Raw genomic sequence first — 23,822 nt, forward strand, 5'->3', positions numbered from 1 at the left:
ACTCCGACGCCTTAACACGAAAGCATATTAACAATCATTTGACATATTCTTGACAGTGGCTTTGTTCAGAACGAAACTGGTCCAAACCTTCCGCAAGATCAACTCAATTACCACATTAGAATATGCATTTTTGTTTTAACCCTCAAATTCAGTTTTGCTTAGAGTTATGTGATCTTTGTAGGGCGCACTGGCGCCTCATGTAAAATGGATTTTCCGACGGTCTGGCGTGTATTCTTTCAGTGAAGGGTCTTGAAATAGGGTCGGATATTTGGCCAAATTGTACTTTGATTTTTAGACTAGGGGCGGAAACCTGCCGCTCATACAGCTTCTTGAGGCGGCTCCGCGCTGGAAATCAACTTCCTCATTTTATTGTCTGTATATGTTATGCCTTTATACCTAATATAAATGTGGAACTCTTTATGTGGAAGGGATATCCCCTTTTGACACAATGTTTATCTCGAAGCAACCTAACGAAAAATTGGCCTTTGATGTGTGTGCCCTCTCCTCAGATTATCTCCCAAGTTTACATAGAGGCATATGATTTCGTGCCTTATATTGTAAATACCGGGGTACGCTGTAGCGTAGTTGGTTGCGGCACTATGCTATAAGCCGGACGTTGGCGGGTTCGATTCCCTATGAGGTCAGTGGACTTCTCAATTGACCTAAACGTTCCAGCATCACTACGGTTCTGAGGTCGATTCAGCCTCTAACGAAAATGAGTACCAGGAATATTCCGGGGGGTGGGGTGGGGCGTGTAAAGGGCGGCCGGCCGGCACGTGAGGCTGACAACCTCAGCACCATCTTTGAGCCTGTTGTCTAGAAAATGTGCGAGCCTGTACATCTCACAACCTGCTACAGGGATAGCTTTACCTTTAATTTTTAAATATTATAAATACATGGGTCGAGGCAACGGGGAAATGTGACTGTCTACCCACTGGGTAACCGGTAGGAATTAATGTTTTAGGGCATGTTTCTCAACCGCCTGGCCGCGGCCTGGTACAGGTCTCTGGCAACAATTATACCGGGACCTCGTCTTATGGAAAAAAGAATTTACCGGGCAGCGGTCTGACAAAGGTTGAGAATAATTGTTATAGGGACTATGTTCACATCAGCACTGGGGCCCACCTCAGATATCCGCACAGCCTGTAGAGTTGTGTTATTGAAGAAGTGAAGACGTTAGATGGATGTTAACCTTACAGTCACGTGAGATTCAGACAACGTTGCATAGATGTCCGTGGATAGGGACCAGCAGGTGGACACAAACACTCGCGAACATGAGACCATGAATTCAGCTTCTGTACAAAATGAAGAAAGTAGTCTAATTATGTAGAATGTGCTTACCCGGACATGCTCCAGAGAATAAATTTTTCTTTTAGAGTCACTTTCCCTTTGGAATAAGTGCTTTTGTAGTTGAACTGAAGAGTGAACGCAAGAATCAGAGCATTGCCTGAACGAAAGTGAAGTTCAAATAAAGGCGTACACATTTCGAACCCATTAAGCGTGCTTGAATATTTATCACTCGTGGTAGGAAACAGAAGTGCCCATTTCACTTTGATTTGAATGTTTTGTTCCTAATGACTTAACTGTATATGTAGGTCGCAGAATTATGTTGTACAAACTCAACAAGCTGCATTTCGTGATAGAGCGTTCGTTTGATGAGTATTATTCACAAAAGGGAATTTTAAAGTGGCATTCCAGTTTCTTCTAGAAATTACATTTACGCTGATTATTCTGTATCAGGGGTTTGGAGGATTAATCTGGCATTATCAGAAACTTTGAGCTGAAATAAATACAGTTACAAAATACATAATAAATGCATGAACTGTTACAATTAAGTTATATTTTTTTTTTGTTCAGTAGCTTAAGAAGTGGAGCCGGGATAGCGCATTCGGTATAGCGACTTGCCACTTGCTGGTCGGAGTTCGAGTCCTGGTGGTGTCAAGAATTTTAAAATCTCCATGTCGGTAAGACCGGCTCTGGGGTCCACCGAACCTCTTATTCAGTGGGTACCGGGGGCTGTTTCTCCGAGGGTAAGCAGTCGGGGCGTGAAACTGACCGTTTACCAACTAGTTTCGAGGTCAAGAAAACGCGGATGTATACATCCACTCCTCCATACACCTTCATGCTGTAATGCTTATTTAGTTAATTACAGGGATAGGTTTACTTTTTTTTTACCTTACCTTAAGAAGTAACGTAAGGTAAAGTTGTCTCTGTGCTTAACTGATTAAGCATTACGCCGTGAAGGCGTATGGGGGAGTGGATGTATAGATCCGTGCTTTCTTGACCTCGGCACTAGTTGGAGGTTAGTGGTCAGCTTCACGTCCCTGCCGCTTTACCCCCGGGGAAGGAGCCTGGGTGGGCTCCAGAGCCGGTCTGGACTGCATGCAAAAATGAAAATTCTTGCTGTCACCGGGACTCGAACTGAGACTCGTCTGTCTTGCAGCCCTTAGCCAGTCGTTATACCGACTATACTATCCCGGATGGCACGTAATGTTGGAAGTTTATTTACAATTGCCAGGCCCCAAAAGTCATACTGTACCAGACATCATGTAACTGTTGGCCTTTCAGACAACTGATAATTGAAATTAGGGGCAAATTAATCACCTTGGCTACATTTGATGAATGCTAAGAAACAGAGACTTCTTCGTGATAGCATCATTAGCATTTTTATTGTCTTAGGGAATTTTTACGCATGAGGAAGAAGTGGAGGCTTCTCACTGTCCGTCACATAATATATCTGCAGTCTCACTGACGCGCCAGAAGGCATTTTGTATGTCTATTTGAAACTCTTAAAATGGAGGCACAGAATATTTGTGAGCCTTTTAAGCAAATTAAAGTTTCAGGTCGTAAATGGCTCAGATAAACAGTTCTGTTTATCTTTTCAAGACCCAAGGAAGCGAGAAACGTTGCAACTCAAATGTCATGTAACTGCATTAGTGATGTATCTTATCTTTGAACTGAATCTGACGAAATTGATGAAATGTTCTTTTATATGTGTCAGTTTGTAATATTAACCTGACCACGCCTTCGAATCATTTTGCCATTAACACGCCACTGCTGTTAGAAGTTCGTTTTTTTTTTCGTCATTGGGTGAGACTGATCCTACGTTTACTGTTTGGCCTATTGTACCAGTCCCATATGATAGATGATGATTGTGGAGCAGTCGGTGGAAAGAGAATTGGCAGGTAAAGCCGAAATACTAGGGGAAAACCTGCCCCAATGCCACTTTTTCCACCCCAAATCCCACATGATCTGACCTGGGCTCGAACCCACTCCGCCGCTGGAAGCCGGTGACTAACCGCCTGAGCTATGTCACGGCCAAGTTGGGTTGCATTAATCCGAAAGTGCATTTTCATTGTCATTGAGCACATAATCAAGCTCTATCGCGAGTCACTGCGCATGTCCGTAACCTGTGTCATCGTCTTTGGCAGAATAGCCGCTGTTTATCCGTAGTCTTTCTTAGAAGATTCAGCCAGCTTTGCCCTTTCCTGGGAATTAGGCCATTCCGTTTTCATCCAATTCATTTCGCAGCTTCAATTATTTTACAGAGGAAGGTCGTCATCATTTCGTCCAACCCCCCCAAGCTGCTGGACCAGGCCTTCGTATTTTTGTCCTCCAATGACAGGGTGACCCAGTTATGCCCCCAGGCACCGGGTTTCCTTTTCGTCACCTTCTACGACTCGCAGGTTGCACACGGGGAATAACCTATTTCTGTAGCATAAATTTTTATGGTATTTTCTCAGATACACGTGGGTTTTCCATAAAGTTTTACAGTAAAAATGGATATACATCTTTGTTTTCTCTGGCCGTGTACTTTGTTCTTCTGGTTTAGGCATCGTGACACTGAGGGAAGAACATCGCGCATGCGCGTCTGTCTTTGTTCCTCTGTTATTTCTTCAGGGATCGCTCAATGTTGAATTATTAGATTTGCAGATTGTATATTAACAGGTTATTCATATTTTTGTTTCTGTAGCAGTTGTTGATGTAGGCCTGTTATATAGAAACACCAATCCCTGTTCCAGAGAAGTAAATCTTGGTTTGAAATGTTGATAACTTTCCTAAGGTTAGCTTGTGTTCTTAAATGACTGGATTTCCGTTATTATTGTTTGACGACTACATGGTTGAATATAATTGATCAGCCGTGTACTGCATGTTTAGGAGTGTTACCTCAGTGTGTGTCGATAAGGCTTTTTTTTTTTTTTAATTCGCTTAGTGGGGGTTGGAGTCCAGCTGAGTCCACTCGGCACGGCGGCCACTGATTGGCCTATTGTAGCCTGCCCCGGCTGATTATGATGATGGAGAATTTGGTGGAATGAAGGTTGGCAAGGGAAACCGAAGTACTCGGAGAAACCCCGCTCCAGCGCCACTTTATCCACCACAAATCCCACTTGACCAGACCCGGGATCGAACCCGGACCACCACGGTGGGAAGCCAGCGACTAACCGCTTGAGCTATGGCGCGGCCGTCGATAAGGCTTACTTTTTGGCCCGCTGATTATGTGAAATCTAAAGCGACTAATGCTATAGGTTAAAGGTAATGCTATCCCTGTAACAGGCCGTTGAGGCCCATAGTGTTTTGATAGGCTCCCACATTTTCTAGGCAGTCGGCTCACAGATGGCGGTGAGGTCAGCCTTACGCGCCGGCCGCACTTTACCCCCTAGGAAGATTCCTGGTACTCATTTCTGTTAGAGGCTGAGTGAACCCTAGCGCCATATTGCGACTGGAAGGGTTAGGTAAATTGAAAATATCCAGTAACATCATCGGGAATCGAACCCGCGACCTTCCAGCTTTCAGCATAGTGCTTCAACTAAGTACACTACCTCGTGCCCCCCTTAATGCTATGAATTGAACATCATCGCTGAACAAGAACGCGAACGGCGTTTGATATGTGCTGAAAGAGCTACGGGTGTGGTTACTGTTACGGTAAATTTTACTGCTTTAAAGATTTTCATTTCGTCTGTAATAAAGTTTTAGGAAGGTCTTTATTAATTCTCGAGTACCACGGTTGCAAATATTGTCTGACCTAGCAGTTATGGAAAAGTCGTTAAGATGCTAAATGGCGAATTGTTAGGCCGCGAAAGTTACTTCGTCGAGCGTGTTAAATTTGTGATGATTGTTAAATGTTGGAAACGAGGTTTTGTGTCGTGAATTCCCAGCTAGCACATATTACACTTCACGTTATAGGCAATACTTCACATGCCCTAAAAATTTAACTGACTCCATGAAGCTGAGTCCTTTTGAAGCTAATAGCACCAGAGCCACTCAAGAAATTTCAAACGGTTTGTTTAATCCTTCGGTTCGTTTTTTTTTCCCCTTGGCACTACAGGCCCAGTGGGCCTAGGCATACCTCCATGAACTTCTCCGTTCACTTCGGTTTTTCTAGATCTTACACATTCGGTAAGACTCCTTGGGCGGGTGATCAGCTCGTCGCAAGGCCTCTACCTGTACGTAAAGACAGAGAAACGCACACAGACAAACTAAACATCCATGCCCTGAGTGGGATTCGAACCCACGATCCCGGTTTCCAAGCGAGCAAAGACAGTACATGGCCCTTGGGTTTGTTACCATGATTAATTTATTTCCTGTGAAGTACGAACTGAATTTATTATATATGTTGTTTTGAAAGACATTCAGTTCTTAAAGGCTTAAACTGGCATATAGATGCGATGCAGGGACGGACTACGGATATAGTGTTCTTCTGACTCTAATATCAGCCGATGAGTAGGGAAGATAATTGTAATAATTGCAGTAGATGTATTGCGGACTAGTAGGACTCGTATGTGGCCCTGTAGAGGTGGCGAAGACAAAAAGCTTCTTCAGGCGCGAGCCGAAGCCCTGCCGTTCTCACTTTGCTGTCCTGGCACTGTGCCAAATGTCGGATTTTGTACATCCGGTCGGACCCGTTCCATGTGTATGGAACTCGTGTTCAGGAAATTGAGCAGGCTGGTGTGGTTAGGTGATGGTGTAGAGTAGATATAGGTGCAACCGCAAGGCAGCGCTCTCTTGATACATGGCTTGATCGCTTGTTTCAGGCTGAAACTGGAGTGTGAGAAGCTTGCAAGCGAGAAGACTGAGATGCAGCGTCACTACGTCATGGTGAGTACTGTTGTAACTTAATTAGAGGTGCCAACACACAAGACATATCATCACACTAATTAAATCATAATAAAAAGTTGTGGCTACGAAACGGCGAGAAAGCCGAAGGAGGGTTGATTAAACATGCGTGGGGAAGATTATGAAAGGAAACACAGGTAGTGGACCATGTGTATTCGTTCCCTCCATAAAAGCCGAACAAGTCTCAGGACACACAAAACATTTAGGGTGGGACTAAATGAAACACGCACATCTTTATCTAATTGTAATTAATTATATGAGCTGTATCGTATTATGGCCTTTTTAATGCAGTGAACAGGTTTCTTGTACGATTTTCAATGTAATAGGTCTAGGCCTTTGCGTTGTAATTAGTATCGCTGTTTTTCGTATAATTTGTTAGGCCCAATCAATATGGGGACTTTCTTCATGTAACGGGTTCATTACAATATGTGAAGTGTTGGCTGTAGTCGGTACTGAGCTGTCTTTCGTTTAATGTGTTATATCTGGGTCGCCTTGTTTTTTACATGTATGTGTGTTGGGCTCAGTGAGTATCAGGCCGTTTTTCTTGTAACATGTTTTTTGTAGCGCATATCGACCTTTCTTGCCTTTTCTCTATATTCTGTATGGAGCTGTTGTAATCGGACTTTCCTTTGTGTAACTTGTTAATTGTAACTGATAATGCGCTCTGTTCATGTAACCTGTTGGGTAACGGTAGTGCCCTGTTTGCCGTGGAACTTGTTAGGTGCAATCATTATTTCGATATTTATCGCGGAACGTTCTCTTTACAATCACTGTATGTTTTAAGGTTTGCCAACTTTTTATGTGTTTATGTTTAATCGTGGAGAATGTACCTGTATACTTTCCTTTGTCAAGTTCTGACGTCATGTTCGTTCATCTCTTCGTTCGCGTATTCAGTTCCATGTAAACCACTTTCTCCACTTGCATCATCATAACAATGCCACAGTCAGGGCCTAAGTAGACAAATGAATCGAAAATTCCATTTCAATAAAAGGAAAATGTAACTTTGTAAAAACTGTGGAGGACCATAGGGTTGTGAGACGTCGATGCTGCTATATTTTCTCTAGACATTCGGCTCACAGATGGTGTTGAGGTTGTCAGCCTTAAGCGCGGGCCTCACCTTTACGCCCCAGGAAGATTCCTGGTACTCATTTCTGTTATAGGCTGAGTCGATCCCAGGACCATAGTGCGGGTGGAACGATTAAGCCAATTGAAAAATATAATGACCTCATCGGGACTCGAACCCGCGACCTTCCAGCTTGTAGCTACCGCTTCCCCCCCCCCCACTTGTATAGAAATCCGTAACTGTAAACAGATATAATATTCCCTGTGCGGAAGTTCAGTCTGCTCCCATGTTCGGGTGATTTATGTTTATCAGAATCGTCAGTTGAAACATCGTTATTTAATAACCAGTCTGACAATGTGTGGGCAGGAGCTAGGAGGCAGCTGCCCTGACCTTTTGTCGCATCTCTGTTCCAACATTTGCTTTTGAGGGACGAGACCGGCGCGGAGTGAAGTGACTGGAGCCGGCTCTTCGCGCGCGGCCTCTGTTCCCATGTGCTCACAGTTGCTATTCTGTGTTCCCTGTAATGACCACTGGATCGCTGAGCAACAATAGACTGCCTGAAGCTCGGATAGGGGAGACCTTCGGCATGCGAGTGGCACACACCCTTGATGTCAATTACACGCGAATCAAACCAGAAATTGAAGGAGTACACGGTGACCAATAATGCTAGTAATCTGTGTGATTCTTGGTTCTGATGAATGCGACATGTAGGGGAAATAGGATTTGTGGTTCTGGTATATAACATCGGGTAGTCCGTTGAAAAGTAACCGACGTTTCGGAGGAACACGTTGCCTCATAGGGTCAAAGAATAAGCCAAACAAAAAACCAGATATGCTTCCTGACAACTGCATTCTGCATCATGGATAGCTTCTAGATAATTCTGATATGATGTAGAATCAGATACAGTTACGCCTCTTATGAGATGAAGGTAATAACGTGGTCATGCATCTGTTCAGAGTGGCATTCGAACCCATGATCCGCGTGTTCTACCCTCCCAAGACTTTGCACACTTCTAGACCTCATGGCCATCGGGCTGGCCATTTACATGTGAACGCCCTTACTCATGCGAAACAGCGACAGTGGTGATGTATCATTAAGCGAAGAATAAGCAGTAGGTTACAAGAGTTATATTGTCTGGGATTTAACGTCATGTCCCCTGAAAGTCAGCCGACGTTTCGGAGGAACGCATCGCGTGTATATGGTCAAAGCCAAACACGAAACAAAGATGAAGCAGGCCGCAAACAGGATGCTCTGAATGCTGCCTGATTCATGTTGCTTTCGTTTATAGAACTGCGCGGCTTCATGTCCCTGAAGGTGGAAATGTTTGTGCTTACCGCCTGAGAACCCAAATCCAGTGTAAGGTAGATTTTTAAAAATGTTGTTCAAGCATTTTTCTGAAAGTATTTCAGTCCACAGATATTCTTAAATGTAAGAGGATGTTATAGCTCTAACTAGACCAAACATCGACAGCGTCCTTGAAAGAATGACACACCTCTTTCCTATTCCAGAAGTCTCAGATTCGAATACTGGTCTTGTGACCGGTAATCCTGACTTACCTCGTGGTTATACTCAGCCTTCCCAGGAAAATGCTGTGATTGTACCTAAAAGTAGACCAAAACCACATTCTTCCTGTCATTCAGTGCTGTATGACCTGTGTGATTGAAAAAAGTCCGTAAATAGCCCACGTCTGTACCCAGGATTGGCAACTGCAATCCAAACCCAATGCCTGTTGAATTATACAGGTTTACTTAACCAACCTGTGAGAAGACATGCCATGTCTCGCGTGCTGTATAGGTAATCAATACTTCATAGATTTCAGAGAAACATGCCCACAGATGCTTCATTCTGATTCGTAGGAATCCTCCGGGTTATCGCTGTGACACTGTACAACTCCCCGTTGATGTCATGGCTTATTTAATGACTTGATGTCAGCTGCTTATCTTGCATGGCTTGCAATGAGAAATTAACTAACTATAAGACAGAGAGTGTCTTTGATCTGTCAACTCAAAAAAATATTGAACGGGTTTGGAATAAATTTTGGTATATTCGGGTACACGCAAAATGTTAGTTTTACTTCCTATTGGTCGGCCAGTGTGGACCTGAAGGATAGACACCAGTAGGAAGACCTACACGGTGATCGGAGGATAAGATTAAAAAGTATCTTAAAGAAATTTGGTGGTAGGGAAGGAGACAATACGAGTTATATTGAAGTTCTTACCTCACTTGCGATTCAGCGGAAGAGAGATGAAGGAAATTCGTGAAAACACAAGCCAGTTGGTATGTTTGTTTTAAGAAATTGGGAAGTAACAGCATGACATAAACATGAGGACGATTCGAGATAAAATAAAACTCCGTGATTTCAGTTCGCAAGCGAACCATATCGACCGAGCGACCGTCGCTTGTCGGCGAAGTTTAGTGCCAACTTTTGCGACTAGAGGGTGTCGCGTGGTGAGCGTAACGAATCCCCATGATCGTTAATTTCGGTTTTATAGACCGGAGCCGCTATTTCCTTGAATTAGCCCCTCAATTATCATGAGTGGACCCCGTTCCAGATCCACTACTTCTCATAAACAGTCTGGTAGCACCGGGAATCGAACCCGGACCTCTGGATTTGTTGCCAGGAACGCTGACCACTAGACCACAGAGGCGATTCGAGATAAGCGAATTTAATATAATGCCCTTAGTACTGAATGGGACTCTAATCTTGACACTTGCAGGGAAAGGGATGAAGAGACGAACAAGAGGGGAAGGGACGAAAACATTCATACTATTTATAGCATCGATCCAGAACATATTGACCATTAGCGTACCTGTGTAGTGCTCATCTGGACTGAACTAAAACAGTTATGTTTGTATCTCTGTACAGTGCAGAGCAGCATTTCAACAGTGAAACTGACACTGAGTACAATAATATTATCTGATGAAGTTCGCACATCAAATACATCAATAAAGTACCGTATTTACGCATGTATAGGCCGCAGCACAATTTTCAGACAGAAATTATAGAAAAAATAATTTTCTTGGAATATTATTTCAGGAGTAGAATACCCTGTATTACTAATTATGAATATAATTTTTTTTTAATGAAGTGTGATTTCGAATATAAGCCGCACCCCAGTTTTCCTCTTGAATTTTTGGCAAAAAATGTGCAGCCTATACATGCGTAAATACGGTATATACTGAATGTTTTGGCTCAGGTAGTAGTTGCTGATTCATTGTGTCGCGCCTTTAAAGGTTCTGACTTCCTGCATTCCTCACAGCTCTCAAGATTGGAGTCTTGTGCTCTATGTACGGTTATTGAAACACATACTCTTGCAGTATGCAGTAACGCTTCTGACGTGCGATCTTGAGGTGCCTGGTTCGGATCTAGTATGCCGATGTGGTATACATCAGCCCCTCCTGAAAATTCCAGGATGATGCATCAAGTTAGGCCACCGCCACTTCTGTATCTTTTGCAGCTCATTATTCCGTGGTCCTCCAACCATTTCCTCACACTAAACAGTCTGTTAAGTAAACTGTACACAGCTGGAAAATCCTACGGCATTCTTTGAGGCGCTACGCCAAGATGAATTTGTATCTGTTGCCTCCGTACTTCGCTGTTTATTCGAACATGGTCCGTTGTGAACATGTCAGATGGATCCGAACCTGCAACAGGACAAGTGAACTGACAGTGAGAGGTCTGCATTGAGATACCGGAAGTGACACGGAAGTGTTCCGCCTCGTTCTCTAATTAAATTTGAACACTGTATTGTCAATCCTGGTTGCCGCACAGGGAATCGATTTTTACCTAGTTTTATCTGTGACCGTTTCTGGGACGCACACGATCTCCTATCGAACAAGTATCGGTGGATCCTTCCCGTCAAATAAAGCGATCAGAGCCCAGAGCCCATCACCCACCTTCATCTAAACTCAGGCTTGGGAAAGGATGAACATAGTTTGGTGCCAGTGCAACTCGGTCACCTGCACTCTCATCCTGCCTGGTGTCCTCCAGCAGAGGGAAAATGCTGGTCCGTGTGTGTTGTGCAGGCCTAGGGGCGTCCGCACACCAACTGCATCAAGACATGAGACAAAAGACGCAGTCTTCCTTCATTCGTGATTCGTCAGCATCATGACTCAGACCGATATGCTGCGGTTTTTATAATCTCATTCGTTTCAACTGTGCTCCTTTCTTTGCGTCATGTTCGCAGACATCGTGTCTTGACTGTTACATGTCTTGATGCATGCCGGTGTGCGGCCTACCGAACATCGGCCTAATCTTACCATAGCTGTTGGTACAGTCGAGTAATTCCAGAGACTTAGAATACGGATGACGTACAGAAGACGCTGTCTCACCACAATGCGTTCATCTTATACACTTTGTGCAAGGGACGCGTAGAGGTACAGAGCCCGCGAGGTTGTTACACAGCGAGGAACCTGTAATAATAATAATCTTGTTCGGATAGTTACACCATGGAGGGTGTGTGGCTTACATTTGCAGCTTGCCGTAGGAAGCAAAGAGTACAGGATGTTGGTTGGGGAACATGGAAGATGATATGGTAGGTGTAGAGGGATTGTGCGTAACCTAAGGACGGGTTCTGGATTGGATGATTGCATTTATTGACACCTTATACACAGTACTTGGAACTACAGACAGTTGCAGCGCTATCGCTTTTCTACACACTTGACAGTTCACCGTTGCACACATGCTAGGGTTCTCAGTCTTTACTAGTCGTATCCGGGCAACAGATTTATGAGTCTCACTGTCACTTCACATAGCACATGAACTTTTCTTTGCGCCGCCTAATTCCTTGTCATTATTCTTCAGCTGCCATTTCCGAAGACTCGACGCGGTACTTCTCAACTGAACTGTTCTATACAACAACTTCGCACAGACCACGCAGAAAACACAGTCTCCCTGTTGTTTGGAAGGCGTGTTTAAAGCGCCGTTGCACAACACCGGAAGTTACTCAATTTTTGCTTGCGTATTTGTCGCGGGAATGTTTGCCGAGTCGTTGTCTAACAATGAACGTCTATTCTGACTTTCACTATTCTGGCTTTCGTGCGTCATGTCACAGTATATAGCTAATAGGTTCTTAAGGCTTAAAATTGGTTCGACTGCTTCAGGATTATGCTCAGTGACAGAAACTGGTATTAGTGGTTGTTGTAACGTCGGTTTCTGTTACCGGAAAGTTAATTTATTTAATTACACTGATTACTTAACAGACGTTTCTAGCTGAAACTGTGTATGTTAAGTTAGCGATAACTTACCTGTATGATGTGTATTTGGCAGTTCCCCTGCTTGTTTGTCGTCCGGGGAGCTGGTAATCCTCAAAGGGATTCGTGGCTGTCCATAATCTTGCAGTCGTCTGGCTGTAGCCATAGCTGAACTAAGTTGCGGTTTCTTCTATCCAAAGTGAATAGTTCGGCGTGGCCGCGCCATAGCTCAAGCGGTTAGTGGCTGGCTTCCCATCTAGGCGGCCCGGGTTCGATCCCGGGTCTGGGCAAGTTTGATTTGTGGTGGACAAAGTGGCGCTGGAGCAGGATTTCTCCGAGTACTTCGGTTTCCCCTGCCAATCTTCATTCCATCTGTTGCTCCACAATCACCTTTACCTATCATCTGGGGCTGGTACAATAGGCTAGAAGTGGCCGCAGTACAAGGGACTTAGTCCCACCCCGCTAGCAATAAAAAAATAGTTCGGCATGCCGCCTTCGCACTTCATCCTACTCTAAATACCATTCGGATACTTGTCATGCGCAGGAAGAAGCAATTTATTTGATATTCTGAAGTGCCAGTGTGATCCAGAATTGGATTCGCGTTTCAGGTTTAGTATAGACTGCATTCAGAACCATAAGATGTTAAAGACATAAAAGAAAAATGCAGGCTATCGCTTCTGGCATTGAAAACTCAGTAGCAGCGTATGAAACAAATTGAGACTTTTTGTCCATTTTATCTAAAGTGGATCGATTGCAGATCGTGGTGATAGTTGTACCACAAATTCATGTTAAAGAGTCGAAATGAGTTGCCATTTAAATGCTTCACGCCCTTCGAAGAAATTTGCAACTTCTTCCCCCTCCAAGCCACGTGTCGTTACGCGATTTCATAGTCCATCGAACCGAACCTACATAATTGTTTCCCATTCCTACACTGGAACATTTTCCACTTCGATTTTAATACGTGGCTGTTCCCGGCACATTACTTTCAGCGCACAGGTACATTGTTTCACATAATAACGTGGTCAAGTGTATGCGTTGAATTGCTGAAGGATATACGCGTGTAGGGTAGGGCGGTTCGTTATTTTGCGACTCTGTCAGTAGCTAGACTAATGGAGCAGAGATAGCTCAGTCGGTATAGCCACTGGCTACGGGCTGGACAACCGAGGAGTCGGAGTTCGAGTTCCGGTAGGGTCGAAAATGTTATTTTCCCCTCGTCGTCCAGACCGTCTCTGGGGCCCACTCAGCCTCGTATCCAGTGGTACCGGGGGTAGAGCGGCGGTTGCGTGAAGCTGACCACTCACCTCCAACTAGAGCCGAGATCAAGAAAATGTGGCTCTGTACATCCACTCCCCCATACTCCTCCATGGCATAGTGCTTAATTAGTTAAGCACAAGGACAATTTTACCATACCTCAGGAGCTAGGCTGTATAACGTCGAATGTTGGGATGACTGATGAAAGAAGGATTTCGAAGGAAACAGTCTTGGTGTGATCCACGTACTGTCCCGGTTTTTTCTGGAGGAGCTGCGGAAAACCGCGAAGTGCCTCTGGATAGCCAGTATACCGGCAGAGATTTCACGCGAGCTGCAAATGCAAGTGAACTTGGTGTACGAGTAAGTAAAACCATCCTGCGCGGGGATTCAGCGTAGTCTGTTAGAAACGTACCAACATCGGTGCCTCTCCGGCAGACTGTAATCTGAACATTGGCGGTCATGAGGGGCTCTGATCTCATATTACTTAGGGTAATTCATGAGATGACTGGGTCGTGCTCTGCGTCTGATTGTCGGCGGTACCGAATTCGGCTTGGGATTTATGAACTGTGCACTGCTGGAGCAAGGCCTTCCCCGAGCACTTCAGTACCCCCCATTTTTTTTAATTCCACCATTGTGCCTTATTCGTCATGGCTTTGTACAGTCTGTCTGTTTGGGGTCACTGAACCAAGATACTCGGTCTCGTCCCAGTTCCTTATTTAACGAAACTGGAATGGCGTGAGCTGTACACAGAGTTCATACATGTGTTCTCTGCACCTCTGCATTCTGAATGCTCATGTAGCCCTGCGTCCATTTGCTAGGATCCTCGGTGGACCCCATAGTCGGTCTCGACGCTGTGGAGGTAGGCGTATTTACCTTCATTTCGTGCACATGCGTAAAGAATGCCTAAATAGAGCATACGAAAGGCAGAGAGAAAGAGTGCGTGTGTGTTTTTTCTCTCCCACTTTTCCTGTAGGGTTAGGTTGTGCCCGTATGCGTCCATTTTTTCGTGTACCGGGTGACGCAGGAAGTGGCGTTTTAAAAAAGATGATAAAAATAAACGGCACTGCAGATGTGAATGAAACAGTTACGTGGCGTGTACCTAAATATGCATTGGTTGAGTACTCAGAAATGTTTTTTCCCCTATTTTTAACATTAAAATCACATTTTTATATTTTGCCGGTCTTTTGAAGTGTCGAATGACACAGCTAAATTGCCAGATCCTGAGCATGAATACGAAGTTTTGTAGGTTTAAATCCATTGAATTACGACGTTTGGAGCGAACCCTTCTCAGTCAGTGTACAGAAGGCAAATAGAACGGTTTCAGTCCCTGAAGAACTGAGTTGGTGCAGTCTGTTGCTTCACGTAACAACGTAACGGGTAGTCATCGACCAAATAGAAAAGACGGGTTCAGACTATAATCCAAGAAAATTGGAGCCCTATGCAACATCGATTCCGACAATAGAATGTGATACCCGGGTAGCTCGGTCCTTATAGTGACGGTGTATGGACTAGAGTGGCGGGATTTGATTCCTTGCAGGGGCGAGAAATTTTCTCTTCTTCCTGTTCAGTGGGTGCCTGGGGCAGTTTCCCCCGAGGTAAAGTGGCTGGGGCGTGAAGCTGACCTCTCACCTCCATCTAGTGCCGAGATCTCGAATGGTGGAGCTACACCTCCACTTCCCCATATGAAAAACTTTGCATTTGCCATTTTTATTGTCCAAATTGGAAAATACTTGACTTTGTAATGAATCGACAGAATTGAATAAATCCTTTCATACGCGTTCTGCACAGCCTATATGAGTTTCATTCTCGTCCATTGATACTAAATACGTTCAATTTTTTGCCAGTTTTGAACGCAATTTTTACGTCATCCGTTGTGTACTTGATGTCTTGAGCAGTAACCACGGACGCCGTGCTGAGCATTCTCTGTGGAGCACCAGTTCCCAGTTCGTTGCTGAACACCGTGGTCCCTTCGTTAACCTGTTCACTTTGGTACAAAGGTAAATGTATCCCTGCAACAGGCCGCAGAGGCGCAAAGGGTTGGGAGACGTCGAGGCTCCCACATTTTCTAGGCAGTCTGCTCACAGATGGCGGTAAGATTGTAAGTCTTACGCACCGCCGCCCTTTACCCCGAAGAATATTCCTATTATTATTTCTGTTAGAGGCTGAGTCGAACCCAGGGCCATAGTGCGGCTGGAAGGATTAGTAAACTGAAAAAATCCACCTCATCGAGATTCGATCCCGCGACCTTCCTGCTTATAGCATAGTGCCTCAACCAACTACGCTACCACGTGTCCCCACGCCGATGATTTGGATAAAATATATCATTGGGCTTGTTAGCTAAGTCGAACTCGAAGCGTGACCTTTGAGAATCCATTCCGAGGACCTCACCAAAGCGTTGTCTTATTTTGCTGAGTCACCCAAGGCAAATAGCAGAATGGCCCCTTGAAATATACCGGCTTCTACTTCGACGTACTCCACGCTTCGACATTCTCACTCGGTACTCCATGTGAGATTTGACATTCTCACATCAGTGACTATGGATACGCCGCGGACGTCGCGGTGCAGTCTGGTAAAGGTACCGACAGCCAGAAGAAACACGTTGTCTTCATCTCCTGCTCTGAAAATAATGTGACGCATATGCCCATTTCTAGGCAACGAATCGGTGAACACATTCCTGCAACGACGAATACCCAGACAACAGTTGGATAACTTATGTTGCTATGCAACGTACTGTAAATACAACGATGGAGAAAGAGGTGCTTTCTGTGTAGTTCGCATGTATTCATTGCTGGGAAACGGATGTTTCTTCTATGGGTCTGCCTCGAGACTATATAAGTAGTCCAGTCGTAAATTAGAAGTCAGTCATAGAACGAGAGCGAGAATGGAGCGAGTCCTCGGCAGTCGAGGAAGAAATGTTCGGCCGAAGACTGGTTGTGAGTTATTGTAATTCATTGTGATTAAGAGAGATTGTAAAGGAAGGCGTCAATAAATCCAATCGTCCAATCCAGAACCCGTTATTATGAAGCTACGGAGCAATAAACACGTGACAATAAATAGCACGTTCCTCGGAAACTTCTATAAAGTAACAACACGCAGCGTCACATCCCAGAATATTGTAGTTGTCTGGACATTACATACGTTCACACAGATTTCAAGGTGAAAGTATTTATTGAGCAGTAATTAGTACTGAAATGGTTAAAAATCTTTGCTGTAATAGAACCCGTAGGTTCATCTACGTAGTCACATGTTCAGAATACTGAGCAGTAATTTGCTGCTGGTCATTTTCAGCACAGCCGTTCTCAGGGTTGCTCCCCGTCGGGACCCATTTCCAGGATCTTTTTCGTTAAGGCTAATTTTACTCTTTTGGATATGAGGTGTTCACGGCGGTGACTATTAAAAGTACCGTCTTCTAGGTTCTAACGGCGTGTCGCTCGGAGAGAGGCCCGACATTTCAGTGCCAAGTGTCGCCTCCTTTATCATAATCGAAAAAAAGCTAAGCAATACACCAGCAGGAAGCAGGTGACAAAGCTTCTTACTGATTTCTTGCTTCATTTTTCTGCTCTGGATATGGAGGCATTACGGGCCTCCGAAACGTACGGCTGTCTCCACACTACACGGCGTTACAACCCATTTTACTATTGTTTCCGTCATCTACTGCTAGGTCTCAGAAATGCTACCGTCCCTTCGTACTTTCCGATGGGTCTCAAGATATTTGTTGGGATAGTAAAATACGTTATTGCCGTTTTCTTTACTTCATATCCAGTTCATGATTGAATGTCATTCTGGCATTCTAAGATATGATGAGCCTGTCCATTTGACATAGCGCTGTTATACACCTAACTTGGGTGTGCCCTCTGATTTGCAAGAAACGTCGCTACGGAGCTTGTCAAATTGACTGCCACATGAATTACAGAAGCCTCATGTTAACAAGAGCGAATTTGTATATCCCTTGCTTCATGCTACAATACCTGACTCAGTCCTGTTTCTTGTCATTTGTTATTCTTGGGTCACGTATCGTCTAATGTGTCTTGAATTTCCATCTCGACAATCCTATTCATGGTAAGTTAAAGCCCATCTGCCCTACGAAACACGATGCGTCATACCTCATGTAGGCGACCTTACGGAAAGAAAGTCCTTTATAAACGTATTTGAATTTCCCGCCTGCGTGGGAGCGCCGGAGGTACGTTAAAATGAACTTCGCAGCTTTCTAATGATGACGTAACGATCTCCGTCACTGAGCGATAGTGACGTACCCTTGTTCTAGTATTGGCTGGAATATACAAGATTGTGTTGCAAAACAAGGATTCACTTCTCTGAATGTTCTGCTCACACGTCTACCGTACGCTATTCCCATTGGCTCAGCTGGTCAAGAAATTGTTCGCATTTCTTATGGAATTTAAATGTTCATTACCTTGTTCACAAAAGCCTGCTGTCGTTGGATCCTTAGCTAGACAAGTACAGCCATATCGTGACACGTTATATCTATAAGATCCATTATAATACCATAGTCAATAAGTTCGTGGACTGGCCGCAAAGCGTCGTTGCAGTGCACTACAGCGGATAAGTTGAGGCACGACATGATGCCCTGTTAGTTCATCTCTCGTCACAGCAAGAGGCAGTCGTATGCAAACAGAGTAAGCAGAACTACGGCCTCTATTGTGAACTGCAGTTAAATGCGAGTGGCGGAAATCGAAAATGTGGCAATTTGAACAACGCCAGAAACTAGGCAAATCCCCTAGCGAAACATTTGGCGTAGGAAGAATTGGCTGTTGCTACACGACAACGCCCCTGCACATCTCTCTGTGACCAAGAGGAACTGGTAAGGCAACAGGTCACCATTTTGCCACACCCTCCGTACTCACCTGATCTCGCACCAGTCGTCCGAGGTGGTGGTCATTGCCACAAGAGACGCCGTACGGTAATTTCCTGCCAGTATGTTTCAGCAATGTTTTCGGAAGCTATATCAACGTTGGCAGACTTGCATAGTGACCAAAGGCAAATATCTTGAAGGTCGATGTGGATCTGCATAAGTGTATGTGAATACCTTGTAATATGATGCGATAAAACCACATTCCACGAGCTTAATGACTGTACCACGTATTACTGCGCCCAGCCGTCCCAGCGTTTCAAAAGTGGTCCCTTCTGTTTATGTTTTCCGACTAAAACTTTGTACGCTTTTTGTATCTCCCCCCTTAGTTCTTCTGTCGTCTCACACTCCCTGATTTAATCACTCTTGTGATCATCATTGTGCATTTCCTATAAGTTCCTACTGGACTTTCTTTCTTATGTCCAAAAATTCTCTTCAGTAGTGTGCTCAGAAACGCCCTGAATCTGTGTTTCTTTACCCCCTTGCTCTGAGAGACACAAGTACAGGTAACTACAGGCAAAACTACGTCTTACTATTTGCATGTCCTTTCAAAACACATTAGTGCGTATTAAGTTGTATGAGTTCTGGTTTTTGTTCAGTAAGAGGAGCATTGTACACTTGAACGTCTGTGTCATATTTTTCCTGGGAATTTTGTACATCCTAGCAGAAAGATTTTTCGTTTTTTTTTTCCATTTGTGCCTCGTGTAGAAAATATAGATACGCCTAGGCGAATATCCCCCCTATTTTCTGTTTGTTTATTTCCGTAGGCAGCGTATTGTGACTTTCTCATATAAGATTCATGCACATCGTGTCGTGGTGGCTTTTGCGTTCCTTCTGAGTTCTGTTTTACATGTTCCTGAGGTAAGACTGGGGACAATCTATCGCACTTTATTCATTCTTCGTTAGTTTCCTTTTACCTAGTCGTGGGGCAGGGCTTGCTGGTTTCGTCGGTGCATGAACTGTTTCTGAGAATTTCACTTTACTTTGTCGTCTGGAAAGGACTTGTACACCCCTGTACAGACTGCCGTTGCCTTTTCGCATTCTGTTTGCTCTTGGGCGGAGATTGGTACACCTTTGCACAAATTGTTGGTATATTCCTTCCCTGTAAGTTTTGTTTTTCTTACTCGTGGGAGGGAATTTGTTTAGCCCTACAAATTGTGCCGCGTGTTTTCATTCCTATTATATTGCTCGCGTGACGGGGTTTGTACACAGCCGCACAGCTTACACATAGCTTTTCATTCTTACGAGGTTATCGCAGCGTTTCTTGTGCACCCCTGAAGAACGTATCGCTGGGTTTGCTTTCGCGTCAGTTCCCTTATTGACACTAGCCCAGTTCGCTCTTGTCAATTCAGACCCATGCCATGCTGCTATCGATTACGTATAGCCTGCCAGCCATCTTCTGATCTAGAGTAGGAGGACGTCATTCCCTTTTTCAATTTTATAATCTCTGCATTAAAAAAAATCCAGAGGTGCGAGTATTTTCAGAACATGTCAGGGTTCTCATTTGGAAAGTGGATTCAAGGGGTGGGGGTAGTATGGCGGTAGTGAGTAGTTTTTACGTTGTGGAATTCACAGAATCGGCTATGGTAATTTTTATTGCTTTCAGTGCATATTGGTAGGATTTAAAAAATTGATGTGAAATGTTCTTTTTTATTATAAAATTGAGAACCGATGGAACGGAAATAATGCTAGGCGCGGGTACGTTTTTTTTTTCTGAAAGATTTTTTTACGGTTGAATGTCATCAGAGAAAGTGTGCGGTTTCGGAAACGAATACGAGCTCCAGTAAAGGCGAACTGCTGCTGCTCATGGCTGTAATACTTTCGGTTCACCCCAGAATTTTTAGATATTAAGGACTGAATGTGGTTGGGACCGTGTCCGTTGATGAGTTGAAAATAGGGACGTTGCTGATACTGGAGACTTTATTTCAGCGCTTCTGCAGAATTAACTATTAGATCTAGGAAATATGCAGGCATACCTTGGAGATATTGCAGGTTCGGTTCCAGATAACCGCATTAAAGCGGGTCGAATGATTTTTTTTGGTTTCCCAGTGCATATAAAAGTTATGTTAGGGGCACGCGGTACCTTAGTTGGTTGAGGGAGACAATTATTAATTCCTTAAGCATAAGGGTAGTTTCACCTTATTATTATTATTATTATTATTATTATTATTATTAAGCGAAGGAAGTGAAAATGGGAAGGAACGTACCACGCATGTGAGAGCTTAGAGATGTATGTGACATACTTGCCTCTGAGCGTATTGGAAAGAACTCGTGAGACAGCGGGGGAGGATAATATTAACATGTATCGCAGAGAAATGTCGTGGACTACATTTATCTGGTTCGAGATGGGCTCCAGTGCCTGGATCTTGCGACCACAATACATTTCGAGTTCTGTAAAAGACGGGGTATTGTTGAATAGCTGAGCGACTGTTAGCTTCTCAGGAAGACTGTACTTCATGCATTTTTGTTATTTGTTCAGTGAAATATATATCTGAAATCACGTTAAACACAAGGCATTTGAAAAACGTTTTAACGAACGATATCTTGTGAATTAAGATTTGTAACTCGTGCGTTAACATGAGCCTGCATAAAGTAAGGAACAGGTTAGGAAATCGCTGACGCTCTTCAAAGTATCCGCTTCCAATACCAACTATGAAACGTGGCTGTTCTGACCAAGTTTTTGTTGCTGCTGTAATTTATCCCATTCCCAGCCTCCAGAGCTCCACCAAATGTTTTACTGCTGGCTCCTTTATAACGCGTCTCTTCGCATCTCAGCAACATTGCTAAATGTTATCAGCGCCATTAGAAATCCATGACCATTTTTAGACGTTTGACGACGTGCAAAAGAATATCCTGTTTTATTTTAGGGTCTATCACTGTGGCCGCGCGGTCTAAGGCATGAACTGTCTTCGCTCGCTCGAACGTTGAGATCGTGTGTTCGAATCCCACTCAAGGCTTGGGTGTTTGTATGTGCGTTTATTCTGTATTTGTGTTGGCTTTGCGACTGGCTGATCCCCCACCCAAGGATTCCTACCATCTGTGTAAAAAAGATTACGAAACTGAAGAAGAGGCCAGGGCCGATCAAAGGGCTGTAGAACCATTAACTATGATGATTTTATTTTAAGGGTGTGATTGAGGAGGCTGGTAATTTGTACTACGCTATAACTGTGTCACAGAATGTGTGTAGCCATGTAGTTTCCCATGTTCTTTCTGAGAGAGTTACATTAATTGTGATGTATTGTTTTGCTTGCAGTATTACGAGATGTCATACGGCCTCAACGTGGAGATGCACAAACAGGTAAGCATACATGCTCAGTGTATCGGTAGCGTGCAGCCTTGCTAGGTTGTTGCTGTTCGTGTTCTGTCTGGTGTACTGCAGGAACTTCGTCACCTTATTAGCAAGTTTTCCCAATCTGATTTTGAATTGTCCCGTGTTGTTGCAAATGGGCGTGTAACTTGGGCTCTTAAAACCAGAGACTGGTCACGTGTGGCAGGAAAGCGCTGAGGGGAATAGTTGGAACTGAAGAACGTGCAGTTGTGGAATAATACAGAACAGTATGTAGCGAGGAGTTACACAGTATTTGGGGGGCAGGTTATACTTCAGGAATAGTGGGATTAGGCAGGATATTTAGCACAGGCGAGGGAAAGAAGAGGTGCTTACAGAATGTTGGTTGGAATACCTGAGCTCATTGGACAGACTTGCGAGTAGGCAGGAATATGATACTGTCACGTGACAGTAAATGTAAACGGATCTTTGGGTTGATGACTCGATTTATTGCACACTTTGATACAGAGCGTGACTGCACTTTACTCTGCACTATTACACACACACACACACACTAGTGTCCACAGTCACGCCTTCACTGCTGTAGTTTGGTAGCAGCTTCCAACGGCGGGCGTTCCTCTTACTCTTGGTTCCCGAACTGCTACCGGCCTCATTACCAGCTTCTCACACCAACAGCTCACAAAGATTGAACCTCATCTGGTCCTGGTTATAACTTCTCGGCACGGACCGCCTAGAAAACATCCGTTACATTGTTGTGATCTCTCGTTGCCCTGTAAACATGCTTGTTTGCGGAACAATGGCTGTTGTATAGTTCCTTGTTTCTCGGTCGTTGCCTAGCAATGGGTCTACATGCCATAATATTAAAACGTAGGCCAGTGACTCTAGTAATTGGAGAGTTTGGTTGTGGAAATGTGAAATGAAGTTGAATGAAGAACATTATCTTCTGAGATGTGACGCCCTGTAGGCTGGTACGAGAAGTTAATAGGAGGCAAGGAGGAACTTACTTGTTCAGCTGACTTTTATGCCTTGGAGACGGATATATTATGTTCCTCTGAAACGTCGGTAATTATCTACCAGACCACACATGACCTCGCTCTCCTTGTTGCTTGCTGGTCTTACTCTTCGACCCTTAAAGCTCGGGTAGTACATTCCTCCGAAACGTCGATAAATTAGACAAACCCATCCTCTCGTCAGAGAGGATGTCACATAAGGGCTATGACCGCTAGGGTTCAGTTGCTAAGAAATCTCTGGTGGACTTGGCGCCAAGAAGAAATGATCAGCGGTAAACCGCCAGTCTTAAAGTAACTCTTAACCCTGAGTTAACGAGTGATAGCAAGTGAGTGCGAGCGAGGCAGGTTGTTTTGCCTTCATGAGATAGTTGTTAGATGGTAGCCAGCCGGCAACGTCGTGAGCACGGAAGCGGTGAATATCCATTGTTGGGAGCCATTACCAAGCAACGCGTGACGAAGATAACTATAGCGTGTAGGCCCGCTACTGTGTAGCTATCTCGAAACAAACAATGAAACAACCGCTACTAGGGAACAGATTCTTAATAAGCGAGTATACGCAGCCATTACTGAGTAACACCTTCAGAGACAAACACGTTCCCAAGGAAACGATTGGAGTACAACAGTGAACGGTGTTTTCTACGCATTCCGTGTCGAGACGGGTTTGGAAGTTCGAGTTGTAAGGGAGTCTGTGAAGAGAAGACTTAGTCGGTGTAACTGAGAACGGAAGCTGTAGAATCTCCTTTGTTATAATCCGTTACCGGGAAACGAATAATGAGAGCATATTGAAAAGACTTGGCATGTGCTGTAGTGATTTGTAAAGCGTTGAAATTAGCGATAATGTTATAGTTACTTATAGTTACAACCTGTAAATGGTCAATAAATCCAAAATCCCTTCGGTAGTCACTCCATCACGTGACAATACAAGAGATGTATTGTTCGGAGTAGTGATTTGTTAGGTGTGTAGTTTAGTGATAATGTTATAGTTACTTGTTGCGAATTATAAGTGTTCAATAGATCCAGTTACCAGTCCAAAGCCCT

At 44.2% G+C, this 23,822-nt stretch overlaps 1 protein-coding gene across 3 annotated transcripts in view; it reads left to right on the plus strand.

Annotated features, from left to right (window-relative positions):
• The window catches only part of LOC111864706 (protein groucho), a 349,923-nt gene that overhangs the window by 182,212 nt on the left and 143,889 nt on the right, over nucleotides 1–23,822 (plus strand). For all 3 annotated transcript variants that reach the window (XM_023852155.2, XM_033751548.1, XM_023852156.2), the window contains exons 3-4: nucleotides 6,033–6,096; nucleotides 21,742–21,786. In XM_023852155.2, the coding sequence (XP_023707923.1) occupies nucleotides 6,033–6,096; nucleotides 21,742–21,786 (109 nt within the window). The remainder of the gene's footprint in view (nucleotides 1–6,032; nucleotides 6,097–21,741; nucleotides 21,787–23,822) is intronic.

The sequence above is a fragment of the Cryptotermes secundus genome, unplaced genomic scaffold, assembly GCF_002891405.2.
Source record: "Cryptotermes secundus unplaced genomic scaffold, Csec_1.0 scaffold654, whole genome shotgun sequence".
Classification (NCBI taxonomy): domain Eukaryota; kingdom Metazoa; phylum Arthropoda; class Insecta; order Blattodea; family Kalotermitidae; genus Cryptotermes; species Cryptotermes secundus.